We start from the raw sequence: 25,509 nt of genomic DNA, 5'->3' as shown, positions 1-25,509 counted from the left end.
GTAGCATATCCACCATGAATAAACTCAGCATTCTTGTTTTTGCAACAGTCTCTCCTTGTAGCTCTGCTGGCCTGGAACATGTTATGTAAACCACATTGACTTTGAACTTATGACCCTCTTGCCTTTGCTCCTGTGCGTTGGGATTATGGCCATGTATCCTGAATGCAGAGACTAGCAAAAGGACAAGTAGATTAATAAGTGGCTACTTTATGTCCTTCTTCAATTCATTGTACACACTTAAGTGGCCAGGAGTTTGTCATTTGGTATTTAATTTTTTTAAAAATCATCTAGAAGGTTCTTTGCATGACTTGCTTTAGACTAAAGATGTGTGTTTGTTTGCGTTTATAATAGATTTACCCTTTAAAGTTTTTGAGTGAGCATGTGTGTATGTACTCATATTCATGTGGGAAGGCTGTACATGCAGTGCATATTCATACAGGTTGTGCATGTAGACAAAGACACCCTCAAGTAGCATCCTCAGAAATGCTGCATGTCTCCACTGAGGCAGCAACTGTCATTGGTCTGGATCTCATTGATTAAATGAGCCAGCTGGGTAGTGAGCCTCAGGGGGCTTCCTGTCTCACCTCCCCAGGGCTGGCTTACAGATGTGTACCAGCCATGCTCGACATTTTTCTGTTTTCTGGGGAATCAAACTTGGGTCCCTCATGGCTGTGAGGCAAGGACTTTACCCACTGAGTTGTCTCTCCAGCTCCAGGTTGACATTTTTAACTTAAATTTATTTTTTATCTAATACATAAAAGTATTAAATGAATTTAACATTTCAATACATGTCTGCATTGTGTAATGTTTAGTTCTGGGTAAGTATCTTTCCACTCAAATATTTGTCATTTCTTTATGGTAAGAATATTCAAAATTCTCTTGGGCCACACAGTACATCATCATTATCTAGAAGGCATTTTCAACCTGTAGCCTGTAGTCACATGTGTCCCAGGATAGCTATGAATGGGACCCAATACATTTGAGTTGACAGTATCCTATCCCATTGTTAAAAGGTTAGACATCCTGATAGTCACCCTGCTATGCAATATAGCAATAGAACTTTTTATTCTTCTTTATTAACTTGTACATTGATCACCTTCTTCCCATCTTGCTCTCCACCTGGCTTCAGGTAGCTACCTTTCTACTCTTGACTCCTGTGAGATTCCTAGTTTGGTTTCAAATATGAATGAGATCTTGTAGTATTTGCCCTTGCCTGGCTTATTTTACTTACATAAGGCTTTCCGGTTCATTCATATTTGCCTCAAATAACTGGGTAGCATTTTTTTTTTTTTTTTTTTTTGCTCAACACTATTTTGTGGTGCATTTGGATCACATTTTCTTTATCCACTTGTCAGCTGTCCACACTTCCAGACTATTGTGAATTGTGTTGGAAATAAAGATGGGAGGACAATGGTTTCTTTAGGTACTCACTTCTCCTCCTTGATGTATGCTAAGCTGGGGTTGCTGGCTCATGTGGTGGCTCCGTTTTACTTGTTTTACATTGATAATGTGTGAGAGTGTGGATGCACTTGCTTGTGCTTCTCTCTTTCCACCATGTGGGTTCCAGGAATCAGACCTGGGTCATCAGCATTGTCAGCAAGTGCCTTTATGGGCTGAGCTGCAGCCTATTTTTGACTTTTTGAGGAACTTCCTTTCCTTCCATGCTCTTCCTCATAGGCTGGACTAGCTTGCGATCCTCCCAGCAATACATGAGGACTTACTGTTCCTCACATCCTTGCCAGCACTTATCTTTGTTCTTTCTGATAGCAGCTGTTCTGGCTGACATGAGGCAGTATCTCATTGTAACTTTAATTTACACACCTCTGCTGGGTGGCTTTGAGCATTTTTCCTGTGCCTGTTGGCCATCTGTACGTCTTCTTTTGAGAAACTTCTAACACTTTCAATTAACATCTTAAAAGGGATGCAAACTGGTGAGATGAAAAAGAAAACAAAAGCCTGACTTAATACAAACTTCCTCAAAAGAGTCAAATTAAGAAATACTTGGAAGGCAGAACAAATATGACATAGTAAAGACTGATTGGGTATTTATTAATAATGACTGGTGAGCCTACTAGATATTGTAGGAACACAGGAAGAGTAGCATGATGTGGGGTGATCAGAGTGGGTTAGTGTCATGAGAAGATGAACTCAAACCATCTGCATGGCTGGGTTTGGAGCTATCAAGGGCTCAGCAGATGCATATACAGAAAAGATGGTGATTCCCCTTCTCCCAGAGTCTGCAATAGATATCAGTTCGGAGATAAAAGGTAGTGTCCCACGAGCCCTTCCCTCTTCTTTTACTGTGTGTGCAAAGAGTTTACGTGAGTTAATACAATAATTATATCAAGCCTAGGGAATTGTGTTTCATAATTAATTTAATTCTTCTCCCCTTAAAGAGATTATAAAAGGGGAAAAGCATTGATCAACATATTTTGTTACTTTCGCTTTGTTTGGCTAAGGAGCTGGGACTCATCGACTATTCACACCTTGCAATCTTTATTAAACTATAATGCAATGGGATAAAAAAAAATACAAGCTTCCTGCAGCAGAGATTTCACTGTCTGAGCCATGTGATCTTCTCAGGCTGAATATTGTCCTGTGATTCCTGCTTGATGACCGAGCTGTTGGAAGATAGTAGATATATTTTCTCATGTCTGACCTGTTCACCAGCAGGTGTCTCATTCCCCTCCCACTGTGTGACTGTGATGCCTGTCACCACTTTGAAATCTTTTTGACCAAGGGAATGTGGCCCATAGAATCATGTCCCCTAGTAATGTTAGCTGTTTCCCCCTACTAAGTAAAAATGTTTACCATATTTCACCTCTCTGTCTTCTAGAGTGATGGTAGATACTAAGAATTAGAAAGGAAGGCTATAAAATGAGATGATTTAGGGGCTGGCAGGATGACCCAGTGGATAAAGTATTTGCAGGGCAAGCATGATGATCAGAGTTCAGATCCCCAGAACCCACATAAAAGTTGGGTGGTGGTCATGGTATAGCACCTGTAAACCCAGCATTCTAGAGGTGGAGATGGGAGTCCCTGAGACAGGCTGGCTAGCTAGAGCAGCCAAACCAGCAAGCTCTGGGTCCAGTGAGAGACCCTGCCTCAATAAGTGAATCAGAGAGAAATCCAGGAAGTACCTTAGTGTAAGCCTCTGGTTTCCATGTGTACATACACACACATATGTGACCACATATCACACACGTATGCACATCATACATATAGAAAAAAAATAGATGAAATGGAGTAAAGACAAGAATGATGCTTTGGAAAGTTTCAGCTGTGTGGAAATAAACCTCAGAAGAGTGGGAGGCGTGGGTGAGTTCATGGATAGAAATCTGATCCTGCAGACAAGGGTCCCCTGGCTATCGTTGAGCTCTGCTTCTTGCTACAGAAGTTGATGGATCAGGCACATGACCAGTATTTGTGAATCTGTGCTGTGCTAGCTGCTGTGCTTCTGATGGCAGCTTCAGACAAGATAACCTTGGACAGTGGACGAATTTATTATCTTGACATGGAAGTGGCAGACATGTAAATGTTTGTGAGGAGTGGCTTGCTGCAGGCAGCATCAAGGCAATTAGAGCAGGATGAGCCCAGCCTACTGTCTAGAACGCACTTTCCCAGAAGGCTTTTGGTATCATTTAATTCCATATCTGTCTGTATAATGCTGTGAGGTATGTGTTATATGCCTACATTGTGCAGATACTAAACCAGTTATTTCATATGATGGCAGTTGAAAATGTTGTAACCTGGCAAGCTGTCTCTTTCTGTCCTTGGCAAGTGTCCTGATCTCATCACTAACTTAGTAGGGCTGACAGGTAGATGCAGCTGTTTAGCCTATAAAAGAGTTGAGGAATTTCTTAACGTGAAGTTGGGCGAGTACATGAGTAATGGTAGCTGAGATCTTGCGGATCTGAAGCTAGTTACATTTTTAAAAGTGAGAAGCACGCCAGTCTAAACATCCTGACAGTTTCTGTTCAGAGATTTAGACCATATTGTAAGGCTCATTTGCATTTACTCAATGGCACGTATATCAGAGTTTGTTAGACACTTCCTTGAATATGTTATTGTGTGGCTATTCTTGTAGGAAGCTAACTCACGTATGTAAGTGGTCTGGTTCATGAAATATAGCTGAAGTGTGTTTGCTCCTTGTGACATTTTGACCCGTCTGCGTTTATTGTGGTTGGGCAAGTTGATTTAGTGCTGCAGAGTCTTAGCTGTTCTATACTTGTCTCATCGGTGATCCACCCATCCAGTAAGTCTGGGATGGGGCACTGGAAAATGTTCTCAGAAGCTCCCATGAGATGATAATATGCAGTAGAATTTAGAGTCATTATGTACATTCTTTTTCTTCTTTTTTTTTTTGTGAGACAGGGTTTTGCCATGTAGTTCTAGCTGGCCTAGAACTCGCATCTCACTGTGATCAGTTTCGCCTTAAGCTCACAGAGATCCATCTGTCTTTTACTTTAGAATCTTAAAAAAATCATTTTGGGGGGAGGGAAAGGGAGCTGGGAATGACATGTGAAACAAGCTTGTTTCTAACTTAAATTTAAAAAAAAAGGAAGAGGAAAAAAAAGAAATAAAAACAACAACAACAAAAAAGTCATTTTTGTCTCTCTTGTGGTTTCAGTTATGTTGTGTTATATTGTTATTAACTTATAGTTTCATTGCTCTCTGGACAGATAGAGAAACTTTCTGTGTGTGCTTGACAAAGACAAAGGAAGTCTAGGTTGTGTGTGCTGTATTCTACAGGTAGCTCTGTCTAGATCAAGCTTGTTGCTAATATATGTAGCTTCTGGAGGGAATGGTGCTTGAGAACCTCTTTAAATCAAATACATGTTAGGAGAAGGGATAGGAATACCAATATGTAGACTTTATCACATGGGGAAAGATCCTAATTTTTTTGGCTTCTTGATTTATTAGTTACTGAGCAACAGCATATGTTAATATGTCTTTCTTCCTAATTGTGTTGGTTTCTAAGTAATATACTTTGAAGTTATGTTCTTAGATAACACTAATTTTCTGCCAGGCTTTTATTATTTTGAAGGAAAATGATGTAAATAAGCAATTATATAAAATGTAAGTAGGAAATATGGATTGTGGCTCACAGTTTCAGAGGTTTCAGTCTTGGTCCCGTCACAGTGAGCCTTTGGTAACAGATGTCAAAGAAAGAGGTGGTAGAGCTGAGCTGCTCAGCTCATGATGCCAGGAAGCAGAGAAAAAGAGAGAGTGCACGTGAGCTCAGAGCTGCACAGATGGGCTTCTGTCTGCTTTTCACTTTCCCTCCAAGGCCCCATTCTTTGGCTTTTGCTACCCAGCTTCAGGGAGGGTCTTTCTCCTTCAGTCCCTGTCTTTCATAGCAGTCCTCTGTAGACATGCCCTCACAATATACTCAGAAGTATGCTTAACAGTCTCCTAGGTGTCTCTCAGTCTAACCAAGCTGACAATTGAGATTAGCCATAACGGATCATTTTCAAGTGAAATTTTATCATTTTACTATTCCTAATACTAATAAGGCTTTCGTATGTTTTTCATTATATATTTTGTCTGATATCAATAATGCGGCAGGCTTGGGTTTGTTTTGAGAGTTCATCTTTTTATGCTTTTACATTTACTGTCTTATAAACAGAATATTGCTGGGTTATATGGGGAGGTTTTGGTTTGAGGTAGGTTTTGGTTTGGGGGTGGGGGAGTTGTGATAGGATCTTTCCAAGTAGCCCAGCCCAGCCTTGAACTCAAAGCAATCCTTCCCCAGTTTCCTGCCTGCTGTAAATTACAAATGTGAATCGCTGTTCTGAGCTCCTCTAATTTCATCTCTTGCTTTGTGTTTAAGTCGTTGATCTCTTTAGTATTTGTCCATTTATCTGTTTGCTGTGCAATATGTCTTTTTGTAGACTTTATCCAGTTGTCCTAACACCAGTATTTCTATTCTTATTATCTCCCAGGCTGATGATGTGGGGTTTGCTTTGTTTTGTTTTCTCCTTAAGATCCTGGGATTTTTCCCTGTTATATTTGCAGACTTTCACCATGTTGTTTCCTTTAATCTCATTATTCATTTTGTTCATTTTACTTTGAGTTAACCTTTAATGAGCTTTTATTTGTGAGAATCCCAAAGACCTTAAAGATCAAAATTTCATTTGCTCCTGTCATGTTTCCCAAAATCTGGTGCCTTTGCTTCCCAGTCAATTGGTAGACATTTATTTTCCTTTCTTTTTTGGCACATTCTTTTCATTCATTGAGGTTGCAGCCCTCTGAAGTTGCTCCCTAGTCCTAAGCCCCTCCATAGGGCTAGTCCCTGGCTGTTGTGTAGTGTTAAAGCCCATATCCTTGGATCCCTGGGAGGGTTTCTAAGCCCCCAAAGCTCCTGCTGATCAGCCATATTCTTATCTCTGGTTTTCAGACTCCTTTCCTTTCTGGCTACTGGGGATACCCCTCCCCCCAACACACACACTTTCTCATGTTGTTGTCTATACATTTAAAGGGATTCTTGTAACCTCAGTTTCATCCTGTTTCAAAAAGGAGGCTTTTAAAGACAGTCTGCAGTGTATTGTAGAAACCCTCATGAATTTTACACACTAACCAAAGCAGTCTGCTGTCTACAGCTTCTCTGAATATGGTTATATTTTCTTTATCTTTTCTCTGCGTTGATCTGCTTCCCCATCCACACTGCACTCTTACCCCACTGTCTCTATTTTCCTCCGGATTCTGAGTCACAAACACTGGGTACAGTGGTGCCAGCTGTGATTATAGTTATAGGGTAACTGAGGCAGAACAATCACTTGAGCACTGAGCAGTGCAGCAGGACCTGTCTCAAAACAGCGTGGCAAAATCCAAGTTACTCTGAGAAGCATTTCTAGCATCCCCATCAGTCAGGTTCTCCTGTGCTCTGCTGGAATCTCACCACACCCTGAGGTTGCTCTGGCCCATGAGAGTGTGCTCCTTATTATGGATAGTGTTGAGTTTTGATTGTTAGGAAGTATGTTGTAATCTAGACTGAGCTTGTTGAAGGAACAGATTCTGTTATTGATTGGTCTTTATATTCCATAGCAATATGCAGTGTCTAGTTCAGAGACATTTGCATAAGTGGTCCTTTGAAACATTATTCTGACTCTTCATTTATGAATTTCCCTGAATAGAATTGTAGCTCAAATTCTAATTGGTCTTAATAATAAAAATCCAGAGTCCGATAAGGGGTTGATCCTGAAAGATGAGAGAAGCAAAGCAGCCAGCCACTAGTTCTTCTGAATTCTCAGGTGATCCTGTCCCTATGAATCCGCAGACTCAATTCAATAAACTTCTGTCTCCTCCCTTCTTATGTTACTCTCTCTGCCCAGCCATATCACTTCTGTCTCCACCTCCCTGGTGCTGGGATTAAAGGCATGTGATCCCAAGTGCTGGAATCAGTGGTGTGAGCCACCATTGACTGGCTATTTCTCTTTTAAACTTGATCAATCTCGTGTAGCCCAAGGTAGCCTTGAACACACAGAGATCTGTCTGCCTCTGCCTCCTGAGTGCTGGGGTTAAAGGTGTGTGCCACCACTGCCTGAAGTCTATGGCTTACTAGTGTGGTTAGCTCTGCACTCTGATCTAGAGGCAAGCTTTATTTGTTAGATCACAAACAAAATATCACAGGAATTAACTGCTTAGGATAACAGGGACTTGAGATGTCACATGAAAGCAAGTTCAATTATAAAATTTCATTCTACACAGTTTTATGGCTCACACAGCTGGTTTACTTTATTTGGGGGTGAATGGAAATGGCATCTGACTTTTAGAGCAGATGCTGCCAGCTACCATTGATGGTTTGTTTTGTCTTTAAATTAGGTTACTTCCAATTTTGTATTGAGATATAGTTTTAGTTTATAGAAGTCAATATTCCTATGCTAACAGGTATAACATTTTTGAAAGTTTCCCTCTTTTTGATGAGATAGTTTTGTTGGTGATAAAAAGTCAAGTAGGGACACTCATGGTGGTGCACATCTTTAATCTCAGCATTTGGGAGGCAGAGGCAGGCAGATCTCTCTGAGTTTGAGGCCAGCCTGGTCTACAGGGTGAATTCCAGGATGACAAGGGCTACACACAGAGAAACTCTGTCTTGAAAAACTAACAAGCAAAAGTAAAGAAGGGAGAACTGGAGATTAGAAAGTGCCCATTTTGTTAAAAAACAACAGGCAGTGTGCTAAAGCTGTCTTAGTCACAGCCCTCTAAACAAATATGGCGTCATGCCGGCTGTCTGATGACTGGTATTACTATACATAGTCTAAGAATATAGAAGTGGGTACCAGACTGATTTGTGCCAATGATTCCAGGGGCAATAGAAACTTGTAGGATTCTCCTGGGGATTATATTAAATAGGAACCTTACTCACATGACAGGTTGTAAAAACTTGAACTGGCTTCATGCCATTGACTGGGTAACTCTGCAGTAAATCCTCCTAAGGTATCTCATCTTCTCTAAAATTTTGTTTTAGCCTAGATGAAAACATATCAGTAAATGCCTACTCAGCATTCTCTCTCCTTTGGCATGTCTAAATTTGTACACACAGCTATCTGATCAAGACATGAGAGTTTCATATTTACAATAAAACATCTAATTGTCAACAGTACAAAGTAAATGAATATGCCATAGAAAATCAGAGATTGAGGAGAAGGCTCAATTGGTAAAGTACTTGCCATGTAATCTTGAGGGCTTAAGTTTGATTCCCGAACCCACAAATGAAAAGCTGGGTGCAATGGCATGTACCTGTAATTCCAATACTGGAGAAGTGGAGACAGAATGGTCCCTGGGACTTGATGGCCAGCCTGTCTAGCCTGATTCGTGAGTTGTAGGTTCAGGGACAGACTCTGTCTCAAAAAATAAGGGGAGAGCAATTGAAGAAGATAGCTGACATCTCCCTCTGGCTTCTACACATGTACTTCCACCCCCAACATACACACACACACACACACACACACACACACACACACACACACACACACACACACACACACACACACGGTGTGGGGGGAATTAAAATTTTAAGTAAACATGTATACTATATGCCCAAGTGGCTCTGAGATCAAATGCGCTGGCTTTGATTTCCTAGGACTGCACACATTGCCAGTTCATATAGGTCTATATTGGCCACTTTCTGCTCAGGTGTTCCTGACTCAGCATAGCTGAACAGGTTGGAGCATTCTTTCCCTTAGGTGAGCATCTAGTAGACTGTCTCTGAAGACAAGAAACTCCTTTCAAAGGTTGATACTGTCTTTTTCATTTCCCCTTCATGTGCTTTTGAGCTCTGTCATACATACATACTAAATGCCACATTGGAAACTAAAAATAAGAAAAGAAAATTCTGTACTCTTAGTGTGTTCAGATGGGCCCTCTTCAGTGCCCTTCTTACTGATTCTCTTCCCTCTGCATCAGTCATCCTCTTAGATCTGTCTGTGGGACACCGAGGGATGATCTTCTGAAACAGTTCTCAGGAATTTAAGATGATCATTAAGGGAAAATAATAGGAAAATGCCTTTTTAATAAGACAGTATAGGTTATGTTTGGTTTTATTTTATACTTAGCTGTTTTTTTTTTTTTTTTTTTTTCCTGTCTGTGCTCTAGGGGAAGGTGTGGCTGATTGACTTTAATCCATTTGGGGAAGTCACAGACTCACTGTTGTTTAGTTGGGAAGACCTGACATCTGAGAACAACCTAAGAGGTGACCTCAGTGAAGAGGATGCTCAGGAGCAGGTAAGTAAGACCAGCCTTTTCAGCCCTTTCATCACTCTGTTGATATCGTAGTCAGAACCTGGACCTCTGGGAAAGAGTTCAGTAGTCACAGCTTTGCTAGCTGTTACTTCCTATCAGACTGTTCAGTGAGTTGTCCATGTGGCTCATTCCTTTACCTAGAAAGCAGAGTTTTTCTCCTTATTCTAGCTCTTTTCTTAGCTCTGCCTGTCATGCTCACCCAGAAGAACCTTGACCCCCAGTCAGTTCATACTACAGCTTCTCTCGTCCTGCTCCCTGCTGAGCGTTCACAGAGACCAGTAGCTACATGTCTGCCTAGACCAGAGTCTCTTCACTTTCGTGGGGAGAGTCCCTGGTCAGCTTTCATCTCAGTTTTCTCCAGGGTGGTCCCACTTCTCCAGGCTCCTCACCTCTTCCAGGCATTACTCCTTATCTTCCTCTCAGCAGATCCTGTTAGCCCCTCTACAGGAAGGAGAAACTACTCAGCTCAGTTGCCAGCCTTAAGCCTTGAGCTCATTCTTGCTTGCCTTAAGTCTTAAGCTCACCCTTGCCCACCCTCCTAAGCCTTAAACTCGCTGCTGCCTTAGCATGTTGTGTTTTTCACTCTCTTCTTGTCTACTCCTCTCCATTAGGGTTCAGCCAAGTTCATATAGCTCCCATCCTAATTTTTTCCTTTAACCACATTTATTTACACAGCTACACTCTTCCTTTCTTCCATCTTCAGTGCTAACCTTTCTTTTTCTACCCTGAAGCATACTTGCCTGAGGAGCCATAGGCAAAGTTTGTTAAGAGAAACTTTCCTTGAGTGGAGCCTTTCTGCCCGCCTGGTTCTAGATCCGCAATAGTCCCAAATAAACACACAAGAGGCTATATTAATTATGAAGCTGTTGGCCTTGTTTGTCTCTTACTGGCTAGCTCTGCTTTAAGTAATTACCCCATAATTGTTAATCTAAGTATGTCTCTTACCGGAGAATAGTTCCGGGCTTCCTACCCATGCGGTTACATCTCGAACTCTCTTGTGTTTCTCCTTCCCAGAATCCTCCTGGACTCCTAGCCCCACCTATCTAGATTCCTATAGGCTCAACAGTACTTTATTGACAAATAACAGGACTTCCCCCAACAACAAAGTAAATGGTTGATGGGAGAGGACTCATCGTATTCAATGGTAGCTGCAGTTACTTTACTCAATTAAGTAGCCTCCCACCCATGCTCATGCAGGCAACCCTAATTAAATCCAGTTACGGAACTGCTGCAAGAGTATAGGAGCTGTGTCTCATCATGGCCCACTTCCCTAGTCTCTTGCTGTCTGTCCTTTCTTTGTCACCCTACATCCTCAGTCCTCTGCCAACCAGCTTCTGTACTACCACGCTGTAGGCCTTGCCCTTGGCAAGGGCCCTGAGTGACTTTTGACCTCTGATGAGAGATACACCACCCTTCTCTTCCTGATGTGCTCAGCAGGTGCCCTCTTAGTCTTACACCATTTCTCCCTTTGAGAGACTCATGCTTTCTTCCTGCTTTTCTGGCCTCTTCTCTGCCTTTACGAGGAGCATGTTTTATTTCACTCCTCCTTCCATTCCTGTCATCATTCTGTCCTGGGCCCTCTCTGGCCCTCCCTTTGCACCTGATTCAGATCAATATTCAGCCTCATGTGGTCCTTGCCAAAACCATTTCAAGTGCCTGTTGGGGTACTGTACCCTCACTAGACTCGGGTTTCCAAAGGATGGTGTCTCTCCAATCCTTGGTACATCTGTGGGGCCTGCACAGTGCCAGACAGTGTTCATGTCCGTCATATCAACCAGTGAAGGAATGTAGTTGCTATTGGAAAGAAAACATGTTACTTAGTTAAGTAAGAGAGACATAGTTGTTGGCAGAAGTGGTTTTGCAGGATTATTCTCCATACCATGCTTTATTTACTTCTAAATATTAGAGGTTGGGACTTGACAGGATGTGGTTCCCGGCTTCTTCCCCGGCATTTGCCATGGTTCTCCTTGGTCATAGAGACCCAGGCTTCCCTCTACCCCAGAAATCTAAGAAGCCTGAGAAGCCCAGTGTTGCCTGAAGTCTTCAATCTAGTTGTCTCCACTGCCTCCAAAGCCTGCTCTGCTCCTGTTCAGCTGTCAGCCCAGATGGCCCTTAGCAAGGCCACCTCTCTAAGAGAGTCTCCAGCCCATCCCTCTATAGTGGTCATCACTGTCTTCTTAGCACACCTTCACTGTCTGACATAGTCTGGTCATTTCTTTGTTCACCTGCTGACCATCTGTCTCCTGGTCCTCCGCTCTGTCTCCCAATCCCAGAACAAAGCCTGCACAGAGCAGATGACTCTTAGCAGGCATTTGAGTTATCTGTGTAAGGTGTGGCCTGCTTTACATGGCTTCCTGGTCCCAAATTGTTTAAGTTCCTGTCTTGTCTGTCTCTACTGGACACCAACCATCCTCACCTAGATAGCCATCACTTGGGAAGTCCAAAGCCAGGGCCTTCTGTCTCTGGAGTCCTTTTTGGCACAAAGCAACATGTAAACATTCTACTCAAGACTTGGCCAAGTACATTAAAGAATGAGTTAGAAAGTTAGTGACCTGTGAACTTGCAGATGGTGAGATAGCAGATGATCTGAGAGGCGTATAAAAAGATTATGGATTTCAGAATACACATTTGCCCTCACTATAAAGGTCAAGGTACTGCCCCAAGGGCAAAGTACTTGCCGGACCATGCCTCCCAACTGCACACCTGTAGAAAGTGATGATAATGTAGACTTCTGGCCTCTGAGATTGCTGGGGCCCCGAGGGAACTAACCTGGGCCCTGTCCTGCTCAGAAGCACCTGCCCCACACACGCTGTCGTACACAGGCAGCTCTTAGAGACCTACCCTGCTCTAAACGGAACGCTGCTTTGAAAGGCTTTCTATTCTCTTTTCAGTGACCATGTGGGATTATTTTAAATTCTTGGTGCCTTTTACTTTAGGGTCTTGTTTTCTTCCTTCTCTAGTACAGAAGAAAACACTGGCATTGAAATTGTGCTAGTGTTGTTTTTAAGTTTGGAAAATAGACCATTGTAGTGAGATATCCACCCCGCCTGCACCTGTAATGCTGCCTATACGGGGTGGATATCTCACTACAGTCCTTAAAAACAAAAAGACAGACTTGGCTGTTTTCTTTTTGTAAAGGATTCTCCAGCTTTCCGCTGCACAAACAGTGAGGTCACAGTGCAGCCCAGCCCCTATCTGAGCTATCGACTGCCCAAGGACTTCGTGGACCTCTCCACCGGGGAAGACGTTCACAAGCTCATAGATTTTCTTAAGCTGGTAGAGTATATGGAAGTTTATGTGCTCGCCATCCTTTCAGATTGGGTTCAAGTGTGCTTTGTGGCACTTGCTTTCAGTCCTGGACCACCTGGACTTCTATAGCTGGTTATGGGTTAAGGAACCACAGTGAAATAGAATTAGGCCACTTTGTAAGTAAATAGGAACTACAAGCTGAAGGGATAATTTGTCAGTCAGGATGGCAGAAGATACTCTTATGACATACTCATTTTGAAAAATTTACATAATAGCTTTGAAGTATGTATGTTGTCATGGGGCTTGAAGATCAAGTCTCTGCTACTACACAGTGATTATGAATGTGTATGTTTCCATGTGTGCTTCTTTGTGAGAATGTGTTTACCTATGTAAGAAAGAGAAAAAAGTATTCAGATGCCTGAGGGTTGTCACCCAGGAGCCATATAATAAGCCAACTTATCAAATTAGTTAAAGCATGTTTTTACCATAATTTCTAGCTACATCTTTTGTGAAGACCTCCAGAAAATTACACTTTCTGACAGAAACAGTGACATTGGCTGGGCAGACGTCCCAGTTAGAATATGTTTCTTCAACATATTCTTGGTTTCCTTTTACAGAAAAGAAATCAGCAAGAGGATGACTGAGTGCTGCTCTGAGAATAAGTAGAAGAGAGAACACAGCTACTCCAGGAGGCTGTGTATAGAACATAACTTCCCGGTGATCCAAACTAGGTAGAGGTGGGGTGTGCAGTATGCAAAATCATCAGTTTTTATATCCATGTATATTCACTTCGGAAAAGATGGAGGAACTTTGGTACTTGTAAAAAATAAGTAAACAAATAGATCTTAAACATAAGGAAGCATACTGTTCTGATAATAAAATAACTTTCTATGAAATACTTGCTCTCTGGCTCCATATTTAGATTTATCTGTGTTTCTTTCGTTTCCATTTTTATACCTGTCAGGTAGGTGGTCAGAATTATTCTTTACAGAAATAGTACGAGGTCGTGAGAGGGGAAGAAGAGAGCTTAAATGACGTGGGAAGGGAGAGGGTGGTAGATGTTGTGTAAAGGGAAAGCAGAAATGAGTACCGAGGGAAAGAAAGGGATCGGGGTGAGAAGGGGAGGGCCCTGGGCAAGTGAAAGACTGAGAACAACATATAATGGTACATATGTATGGTGTGTGTCTTAAGAAGTAAAGGAATATGGAGGATGAGATAGTGGGTAAAGGCACATAAGCCTGCCGATCTGAGTTTGATCCCCGGAAGCCATAGTGGAAGGAGAGAATTGACTCCCACGAGTAGCCTCTGATGTTCATGCACTCACACACCATGAACGTGCACATGTACACACGTACATGCACATACACATACATTCATACACACATACATACAGTAAGCAGATTTTGAAATAAAAATGAAGAAGTAAAGATTATTCTTTATTTTCCCATATAAAATAGTATCTTATATTACAATAGGAAATATTTTTCTTGACTTGAAATTTCTAATCTTCCTTTGAGTTTAACTTCAGTTTGGGCAGAGTTACAAGGACAAATGAGAGATTTCTCACTATCAACTGTGACATCTTTCATTTATGATAATTATCCTAACATAAACTAGTGAAATTATCATAGACATCATTGTAATTTGGCTTTAAAAAATACATTGGACTTTTGAGGGTAATAGAGCCACTCTATTAAAAATCCATCATTTTAGTCATTATTCTGTTTTGACTTAAAGGAGCCCTCATTGCTTTTGACACACTGCCCAGGTGACTGGAAGGAAACATTATAATTTCCAGCTGTCTGTCCCATGTACTACCAACCAATATTATGCTGGGTACAATAGCCACAACTCAGAGAGGTTACCACATTTGTTGAGGAAAGAGATGAACAGAACCAGGTTATCCCAGAGTAGATGTTGGGAATTCATTCTGAAGTGGGATGTGCCATTGAATTAAGCAAGGGAGAGGCATAATCTGACTTATGTTTCTGAGTTGTTTTTCTGATTCCTATCTGGAAAGCAGGGTGGTGGATTAGGAGGAGGCTGTCTCCCAGACATCTTGGCTTTCACTCTGTGCTGACAGTTAAGATAAATAAGAGGACAAGATGGCCAGTAAGTTGATAGGTAGGATGAAAGACTACAAGGTACAAAGATTCGGACATAGCTTGCCCCCACAAAAGCTCACGTTGGAATTTGGTTTCAGTTGTAGCAGTGGTGAAGGGTAGGGCCTTTGGGGGGGATTCATGTCCCATTTCTCACGAGAATGGATCAGTTCCTGCTCTCCAGGTCACCTCTCTTGCCCCCCTCCCCTCTCCATGCTCCTTCTTGTCCCATTGCTATTGCCATGTTATGATGGAGCATGAGGACCTTGTCAGATGTGGCTTTCTGATCCTGAACTTCCCAGTCTTCCAAACTATAATCCAAACAAATCCCTTAGGAATTCAGTTATAGCAATGGAAGTGTGCTAACCGTGTATGGAAAGGGAGAATGGAACTGTACTAACGGGCTCAATTGAAAAGGAGGAGTCAGGACTAGTATGGAACTTTCTGATTTAGATGAGTGGGTAGAGGATGCTCTCTTTAAGTTGTCTGGATCTTAAATGATCTCCAAATTACATAACAGTAAACCATGTGAGATGGTAGAACCTTTAGATAGAAGTTATATCATTTGGGATATAAAGAGAATGTTGGGACATTAGTCCCTCCCGGCACTGTCCCCTTCATCTGGCCAGCCACCCCCACCCCCTTAACAGTAACCTAGTCTGATCTCAAGTTCTGAGCCTCCTGCTCCTAAGTTAGGCTACAGGCATGTGCTGCTTTTACTAGGTATTCCTTTCTTTCATTGTGTCTCATAAGCTGCTGTATAACTTCCTGAGGAGACATGAACAAATGGCTACTCACCACAGATAGGGAGGGAACAAGCAATAGGGTTAATTTGTTTTGCTTTGTTTTGTTTTTGAGACAAGGTCTCTATTATGTAGCTCTGGCTGTCCTGGACCTCACTTTGTAAACCAGGCTGGTCTCAATCTCACAAAGATCCACCTGCCTTTGCCTTTTGAGTGCTGGGATTAAAGGCACATGCTACCACTCCTAGCCTTTATTAGGGTTACATACAGAAGCATACACAACTCAAGGCAAATGCATCATTGAAATCCCACCCTAACCTGGGTGTTGACTCACAAAAGCTCTTTGAGTGACTTGCAGCAGCTCAACAGGTCAGAGTCCTTTCTCACCCCATGCGTATATAGTCTAGTGGAAGGAGAAACCTTGTAAACCCTAAGTTTCAGGAACTTCCTGAGACTTACCAATTATTTTATTTCCTAGTCTTAATAACCCTCCCTGCAGAATGGAAATGCTTCAGTTCAGAGGTTAATGCTGTATCACACAAGGTAGATGGCGATCCTCCACCATGTACTTTGGCAGAGATGGGCCACAGACCCAAAATACAGGGTCCAGCAGTCATGGACTGACACTTCTTAAACTCTGAGCCAAAATAAACCTTTCTCCTTTTGTAAAGGTTTTGTGACTGTCGAAGGTTCAATAGACAATTTACAGAATTATTTTCTATACAAAGTTGTGAATCTTTGTGATTGGTTATCTTCTATCAAGCAACTGTGAGAGCACTCCCTTCAAACCTTCTGGCTTTTTTCTTCATTGTCATAGTTAGAATGGTCACAGATGACTCACCTTTGGTTCTGACAACTTCACTATAATCTTATGAAATTATTTGATGACCTAAAGGGATTATTTAGTGTGAATTTAGACTGCTCATGCTGTTTTTCAAATATATCAAGTATAAATCTCTCTTCAAACAAAAGAAATGATGGGTATTTAGTGATATAATTTTTCTTCCTGTCTTGTTTTGTGTGTATGTGTGGTGTGTTTGTGTGTGGGGGGGGTATAATCACCCCTCTGTGTGCACAAGGAAGCAAGAGGAAGGTGTTGTCTTAATTATGGTTTCTATTGCTGTGAAGAGACACCATGACCATAGCAACTGTTATAAGGGAAAACATTTAATTGGGGCTGGCTTACAGTTCAGAGGTTAGTCCATCGTCACCATGTATGTGGGAAGCATGGTGGCACACAGGCAAACATGGTGCTGAAGAAGTAGCTAAGAGTTCTACATCCAGATCCACAGGCAGCAGTAAGAGAGAGATACTGGACCTTACTTGGGCTTCTGACACCTCAAAGCCCACCCCCAGTGACACACTTCCTTTAACAAGGCTACACCTAATCTCTCTCGAGTAGTGTCACTCCCTATGGGGACCATTTCATTCAAACCGCTACAGGTCTCAAATGTCTTCCTCTATCATTCTTCACTTTTTGTTTTCTTTGGACAGAATCTTCTCATAGTTCCAGGCATGCTGGCTGGCCAGCAAGCTCCCAGCATTAACCTGTCTTGCTCCCCAATGCTGAGATTACAGGTACTCATGGCCATGCCTGGCCTTTATGTGAGTGTTGGAGATTTTAACTTGGGTCCTCTTTTTTTCATAGCAAGAGCTCTTACCCACTGAGTCATCTCCTCAGTTCCCATTTTATGATTTTCTTGAGCAGCCTCCCTGTCTAGCCCAGCTGGCCTTAAACTGTTGGTCCCCACCCACCCCCTGCCTCAGCCTCTGAGCACTAGGATCACTGGTGTGCACCCCCAAGCTGGCTCTATGGAACCACATTGAAATTCTCTAACTTACCATCATTTTATTTAGTTCAGTCTCAATATGAACTGAAGATGACGTATCTTCTGCATCAATGATTGCCTTACCTATTTGAGATTATTCTTAATGTGTAGCATTCTTAGGTGCTATTATGAACTTTTAATCAAGTAAAGACTTAAACTCCTGATTGCAAGTGGCTTGTACCATACTCCTTTCTATAAATAAATAGATAAATAAATAAAATGCCAGCAGCAGTTTTTGAACAAGGTAAGCAATAAGAAGACCAACTTTCCATTCATAAAGTATGCAGATTCACTGGGAAAAGATGAGTATAAATGACATAACCTCAACATAAGCAACTATTATTCTATTTTGAGAGGAAATGCATCTTTGAGAATCTAATAAGAACACAGACTTTGCTCAGAATAATTTTGCACTCAGTTTCTTGGGATCATTATTTGAGAACCCATTGTTTAAGTCAAATCAAGTAACAGCCTTCAGGCAGGGAAGGGGCCCTTTCACAATATATACTATACTGCAAGAAAGGAAATTCCCAGCTTTTCTAGTGACTGCAATTTCTAACCATAATGCTGATATAATTAATTCCTTTACAGTATATGTCCTTCAGCATAATTTTCCAGCTTTCATAATTATGTATTGGAATTGAACCACAAAGGCCAACTAGGGTGAGATAAACATCCATAACGCATGCATGTGTATATAAAATGTTCCTGTTATGTGTGTGTACTTGTAATTAGAGATTGACCCTGTCTTTGATAGGGCTGCCTGAGCAATGGAATTCTGTGGGCAGGCAGGAAGGGAAATGGTGTTCTGGAAACTCACAGTCATTGGCTTTACCTATTGTCTAGGTAGGATAGCCTCTCCTACAGAAAAATCACAGATTTTCTTTCAGAGCCCTCTAGTGGAATGGGTCAGACCCAGCAAGATACCCTCTCCCTACCGGTAGTGGTTTTAAGTACGTCTGAAAAGGTCCCTTCATAGCGAGATCTGGGCATGTTTGCTTGGATAACTGATATAGTGGTTTGAATGACAATGGCCCCCGCAGGGCTCAGTCCTCAGTTGGTGAAGTGTTTGAGAAGGATTATAAGGACTAGGAGGTGTGGCATTTTTGGAGTAGGTGTGGCCTTGTTGACAGAAGTGTGTCACTGGAGGTGGGCTTTGAGGTTTCAAAAGCCCATATTAGACACAGTGTCTCTCTTTCTGCCTGATGGCTGTGGGACAGAATGTAAAGCCCTCGGCTACTTTTTCAGCACTACACCACCATGCCTGCCTGCTGCCATGCTTACCAAGGGATGATGGACGAACCCTCTAAAATTGTTAGTAAGCCTCCAATTAAATGCTTTCTTTTATGAGAGTGTTGTGGTAGTTTGATGTAATTGGTCTCATAATCTTATAGGGAGTGGCACTATTAGGAGGTGTGACTTTGTTAAAATGGGCATTGTCTTGTTAGAGGAAGTGTGTCACTATGGTGTGGGCTTTGAGGTTTCCTATGCTCAGGATACAACTCAGTGTCACAGTCAACTTCCTGTTGCCTGCGAATGTCAGACTCTCAACTACTTCTCCAGAACCATGTCTGCCTGCATGCCATCATGCTCCCCACCATGATGATGGTCTGAACCCCCAAAACTGTAAGTAAACTACCCCAGTTAAATGCTTTCTTTATAAGAGTTGCTGTGCTTGTGGTGTCTCTTCACAGCAATAAAAACCCTAACAAAGACAGAAGTTGGTACCAGGGATAGGCCAGACCCATGTTTTTGTTTTGAGGAATTTAGACTTTGGGTTAGGAAAACAGTGGAATGCTTTAAGCGCTGTTTAATGGGCCATACTGGTAGGAACATGGAAGACAGAGGAAGAGACTCTTGTGGGAAATGGTAAAATTGAAGCCTGGATTGCCTTGGAGAACCGAAGACGTTAGAGATGCCAGCATTGTGGGATACCCACTGAGGAGAGCTGATAACGGATTGGAACCAGCCCAAGAGAAAGAAGTGTGTTGCAATCAATAAAGATGAAAGGAGTTGGAGATGCAGAGCTTGGAGTTTGCCTCGTTGGTTTTCAGTCTTGCTTTGATCCAGTATTTCCTCGTTATGCTCTCTTCCCTGTGTTTTGGAACAGTAATGTATATCCTGTACCATTAAATGCTGGAAGCACGTGATCTGCTTTTTGATTTTCATTTTACAGGTGATTACAGTTAAGAGGTTTCACAAATCTCAGAAGAGACTTTGAATTTTGGATTTTAAAAGATTGTTGAGACTGTGATAGACTATGGGGACTTTTGAAGTTGGACTAGATGCATTTTGCATTATAATATTGTTGCAAACTTTTGGGGGCCAGGTAGCGGAATGTTGTAGTTTAAATGTAATTGATCCCCATAATCTCATAGGGAATGACACTATTAGGAGGCGTGGTTTTGTTGGAGTGGGCATGGCTTTGTTGGAGGAAATGTGTCACTGTGGGGTGGACTTTGAGGTTTCCTAAGCTCAGGGTACCACCCAGTGTCAAGTTGACTTCCTGTTGCCAGCAAGATGTAGGACTGTAGGCCATTTCTCCAGCACCATGCCGTGATGATAAATGGGCTGAACCTCTGAAACTGTAGGTGAGCCACTCCAATTAAATGTTTTCTTTGTAAGAGTTGTGTGGTCATGGTGTCTTTTCACAATAACAGAAACCCTAACTAAGGTAAGTGTCCTTGGTCATGGTGTCTTTTCACAGAAACCCTAACTAAGGTAAGTGTCTTTGGCCATGGTGTCTCTTTACAGCAAAAGAGTACTAGCTGGACAACTGGGATGATAGGCACCCGGCACACACATCAAAGCCTTCACCCAGAAGGTATGTCCTTGCAGAGGATAGCTCTGGTATCAGAACATAGCTGTTCTTTGAAAAGTATGGTGGTACCAAGGTAACCAGTTAGTTTATTTTGTTCTGTTTTGTTTTTAGGAGAAAATCACAGGGTAAATGGTTTTTTGTTGTGCAGTGTTGGGATTGGAATACCAGGATTTGCACATTCCAAATAAGCACTCTACACAGAGCTGTACCCTCAGTATTTATTGGGTTTTGATACAGGATCTTCCTGTGTAGGCCCAATGGCTTCAAACTCAATCTTCTCCCACCTGCCCCCCTAGTGCTGAGATTGCAGGCATGTGCCCTTACACAATGGCTCCACGATATGCCTCTTTGGAAGAGCAGGCATTTTTCTCAAATCTCAGTAGAAGGTCCATCAACCCAACTAATGAGCCACAGAGGAAATCTGCCTCACTGCTTTATTCAATACATTGTTTATTAACTAAGGGCACTGTTAGACAGCACCACAGCACATTTATTTCCTCAGTTCCAAAGTCTTCTCAAGTCTTGATGCCAGCTTCAAAAAGCCTGAGTTCATGGGTGTCTGATGAGGGCCTTGATAATTCAGAGACACAAGTTCCAGTCAAGCTCTACAGCTCAAGGTCCTCAGTAACCCTTGGATAGTAATTATTTCTACCCATTTGTTCTAGAACATACTATAGAATGTCATCATATCCTAGGACTGTTTAACTTTCATCTTCCCAGCATATCCCCTTCCCCTGCCCATTCTCCAGCAATAACAGCAGTATTTCAGTGTGAGATATACAGTTAGTGGTGACCACTGCTTAGTCACATTTAAAATCCACAGATGTACTGAATACCTTCTTTACAATTAAAGTTGCAGAATAATGAGCTCCCCAGAGGAAGTTCTGATTTGGTTTTGTCTGTTTGGTCTTTGAGATGAAATTTGGAATTTGCTGTGTTATATATTACTAGCACAGCCACATCTGATGGGGATGACAAGAGTCACGAAGCCAGCACATCTAGTTGACAAAGATCCTGCAAAGCTGAGCCACATGATGGCTGCTGCTTTCTTTTGGTCTCGATCTCCACGTTGCATTGGGGGGGGCTTTTAATATTTGTACATCTTAGATGCATTGGATTGATGGGAAATTTCTCAAGGATCATTTATGACTTCTCCTGGAAGTACTGCTTCTAAGCTTCCCCAGGAAAGTCCTGAGCATACTGCCCCTTCTGCTTTTAGGTGGATATCCTTATATACTTGAAGGTCTTCCTTATACCTTGGAGGTTGTGACATACATAAAACAGCCATAGATCTTTTAATGAGGTCTGAGATATTCATAAAACATCTGCCCCTGGTCTTACTCAGGAAAAAGACAATTAAAACAAAGTAAACTGGATCAGGCTGCAAGAGTCTCACCACCACCATGGGCTGGCTCACTCTTTCCCTGGCCAACCCCTTGCCTCCTTTCTAGGTCCTGACCAATCACCAGGACAGGCCCCTGGCATATTACTCTCATACATTTACACTTACTCAAGTAAACTCAAAAGCCAGATGGCTTGCTTGCCATCTGAGTGCATGATCTTGGGCTAAAGTATTTGGCTTCTTGGCCTACTGTCTCTTAATCTATAAAACAGCCATTACAGTAGCATCTCCTTAGAAGATGTTAGAATTCAGTGAGGGGCAGTGGCATCAGAATAAATGTTCAGTGAACAAAAGCTTACAGTGCTCTGTCATTATAGGAGTGTGACTCAGTGGCTGTCCACCTTTAGTAATAAATATAATGTGACATCCCAATAACACTTCAGTTCCCTATTTCTTTTGTGTTTGGGGTGAGGATGGTAATTTATAGAGAGTCATCTACAGTCATCTTACCCATCCTACCTGCATCCCCGCTTTTGACCTATAATGGCATTGACTGTAATGGAAACAAGACTCACTCGCTTCTGAAGACTCGGTGCATGCTCTCCAGTGTGGCTGAGCTTGACTAGGCAAGGAGGGGGTATGGAAGCAAGCACTTTGTTCAAACATCTGAAACATTAGGAATGTCAAAGTACAGTTATATTTAAAGGAATAGATTTAGAACTGGAAATCAGGGCATCCACTTAGAAGATACAAGAAGTGACATGACACAATAATTTTCAGAACTTCTAGCACAAGGAAAACCAAATGATTTATGTATATTATCTAATTCTTAAACCTATCATCATGTGAATTCATCAATAATCTTCCCCATTTTGTATCTGAAACTCAGATAATTAAGCTTCAGAGTTTAGATTCAAACTCAGGCCCATCCATGTTCAAAACCCACACTCTCCTTTACATCATCACTTTAAAAAACCACAAGGGAAGCCTAGTCAGCTTCCTGAAAATATTCTAGTGAGGGTTCTTTCTTTTTTTGTTTTGAATTCTTCCTTTTATTTCTGATTTTTTCCTCTTTAACTACTTTTATCTTCAATTGACATACAAAGTTTCTTAGTTACTGTTCTATTTCTATGAAAAGACACTATGACCAGGGTCACTTATAAAAGAAATTGCTTAAATAGGGACTTGCTTACATTTTCAGAAGGTTAATCCACGGTTGTCATGGCAGGAAGCAGACAGGTATGGTGCTGGAGGAGTAGCTAAGGGCTACTCCTTCCACAAAAACACTTGCTCATCCATGTGTTCTATTCCACATTTCCCACTTCCCCCAAATCTTTTTCTTCCTTTTCATGATCCCCTCTCTAGTTTCATGACCTGTAATGTGAATACGTATATAAAAATTAGAAGCTGGACTTATGTATGAAAGAGGACATGGACTTATGTATGAAAGAGGACATGAATTATTTATCTTCCTGAACTTGGCTACACAACTTAACATATTTTCCTGCAAATTTTATGATTTAATTTTTCCTCATTGTGCATATGTGCCATAATGCCATCTGTTGATAGGTATCCAGTTTGATATCGTTTCCTGGCTATTGTGACTAGACCAGCATCAAACATGCATGAGCAAGTGTCTCTGTGGAAGGATGTAGTGCCCTTTGAGTACATGTCCAGCAGTGGTGCAACTGGGTTTTAGAGAAGTTTAGATTAGATTTTGTATAACTGCGTCTAAAACTTATAACAGTTTTAGATTTTTGAGAAATATTAGTACAGGTTGTTCCTGTTTTCATGAACGGGAACCCCAAAAGCAGAGCGATGAGTGCTGGTGCTCAGCTGGCTTTCTCCTTTCTCTCGTTTATGCACCCTAGTCCACGAAGTGATGCTACCTTCTTTCAGAGTGTTCATCCCTCCTCATTACTTCTTTTGTACTTGCCCGGAAGGGTATCTCTCCATTGATTTCAAATTCAGTTAAGGCAGCAATGAAAATTAACCATTATAAGTCTACTCCTTGTCAGGTTAACGTCTAAGCACATCACTTTTAACTGCAGCGTTTCTCTCTTGTTCCTCAAGGCTCATAATCATCCTATTATGTAATTTAGTTCAACTGTAAGAGTCCCCAAGATGCAAATGGTGCTAACACTGTCCAAAAGCCCAAGGTTCAAAGTGTCTTTTGAGACTCAAGATGAAACTCAACTATGGAACAGAGTAAACTTTTCCATTCCAAAAGGATGGAATGGGAGGATAGAAAGGAAAGACTGGATCAAAGAAAGACAAATCCAACAGGAAAAACACCAGGGTCCAGCATCTGGAGCAGCTGGTGGCATCATCTGGGCTCCTATAGGTTAGGGTTTCCTACTCTTCTAGTTCTGCTACCTACAGCACACACAGCATTTTTCTTACTCTAGCTCACTTTGTGCCTGTAGCTTTCCTCAGCAAACATCAGACAGTCCTGGCATACTCCAACATATTAGAATCTCTGTTACAATGTAGACTTGACCTGTACAGCTTTACACTGTGACTTTCCAGGACATCCCTGCGTGGAATCCAACTCTGTTGCACATTACCTGGGCCCAGTGGCTTTGGTATAAGCTTGCATTATTCCATGAGGCATCTGGAATGGCCCAGACAGAACCAGGCCAGCAGACTGAACTGAGCCTTAGTGATGGTGGTGGCTCTGGCGGTGGCGGTGGCAGTGGCGGTGGCGTGGCAAGAGCGGGAAAGAAGATGTGGCAGGAACTGAGCCAGCCAGGAGCCAAGAGAGCAAGAGACCACATGTCCAAAATGGCTGAGGTTCTATAGGAATCAGAGAAGCTTCAGGGAAGGAAAGGGAAGTCCCACCCTAGCTCTTCTCTCTTTGCAAGCACAGTCAAACATGCCCAGAGGTACATTTCCTAGACGATCCAATTCAGTCAAATTGACAGTGAAGAGAAACCTCCACAAGTGCCCTACTGAGCCTCCTAAGTTTCACTTGCTTGCTGTGTCCGATGTGCCTCCCTTCTCTCCAGGAAGGATTGTTATTTGGAACAGCTACTCACAGGTGGGATGGATGAGCAGTAGTGGCGACTGGGAGAAGGGGCTCTAGCCCTAACTTCATTCACATGTGCTGTGTGCTGTTCACGGGTGCCCAGCTGCTCCAATGTTCCGCCAGTGTTTCTCTGACCAGGTGCAGGCTCATCTTTGGTTTGGTGGGATGATTTATTAAGAGTAAGCCAAACCTTAATCTCAGTGTGCTCCCTTCAGCTCCATTGATGCAAAACATCAAACCCTAAAAGAGGCAAGGTATACTTCCCACCTCCCCAGCTGTCAGCCCCCATCCTCAAATAAGAAAGATGAAGGGGAGCAAAGAGCAAGAAAAAGTACCAGTGTCACATGTGCACATGGACACACACATGCGCTATTAATACTGGCTTCCTTGTCTATGCTATGCAATTCCTGAATCTGGAATAAGGAAGCATGTGTGCCAGACACACAGAGGAAGGAGCATCAAAGATGACAGGTGCTTTAGGGATGCTTGGGATTGACATGATCTCTCTGGAGACTTCTGTGCAGTCACCAAGAGGGATAAGTGGAAGCAGAGTCAGGCCAGAACCCAAAGTCTCTTCCCAGACTCACAGTAGTCAGGAGATAGATTGCAGGTCTTTCTGTTTTTCTTGTTTACTTGTTTTTTTCACCCCTC

The 25,509-nt window shown here is 42.1% G+C and overlaps 1 protein-coding gene across 3 annotated transcripts in view; it reads left to right on the top strand.

Annotated features, from left to right (window-relative positions):
* Cdc123 (cell division cycle 123) overlaps positions 1-13,889 on the top strand; it is a 47,442-nt gene extending 33,553 nt beyond the window's left edge. For 2 of the 3 annotated variants that reach the window (XM_021233630.2, XM_005081238.4), the window contains 3 exons: positions 9,598-9,726; positions 12,883-13,020; positions 13,611-13,889. In XM_021233630.2, coding sequence (XP_021089289.1) covers positions 9,598-9,726; positions 12,883-13,020; positions 13,611-13,637 — 294 coding nt within the window. In that variant the 3' untranslated portion in view covers positions 13,638-13,889. The remainder of the gene's footprint in view (positions 1-9,597; positions 9,727-12,882; positions 13,021-13,610) is intronic. The other variant, XM_021233631.2, reaches the window with a different exon arrangement.
* The last annotated feature ends 11,620 nt before the right edge of the window (positions 13,890-25,509 follow it).

The sequence above is a fragment of the Mesocricetus auratus genome, unplaced genomic scaffold (assembly GCF_017639785.1).
Source record: "Mesocricetus auratus isolate SY011 unplaced genomic scaffold, BCM_Maur_2.0 Super-Scaffold_100013, whole genome shotgun sequence".
NCBI lineage: Eukaryota > Metazoa > Chordata > Mammalia > Rodentia > Cricetidae > Mesocricetus > Mesocricetus auratus.
The sequence above is the reverse complement of the archived record's forward strand: the minus strand, read 5'-3'. Positions and strand labels throughout refer to the sequence as shown.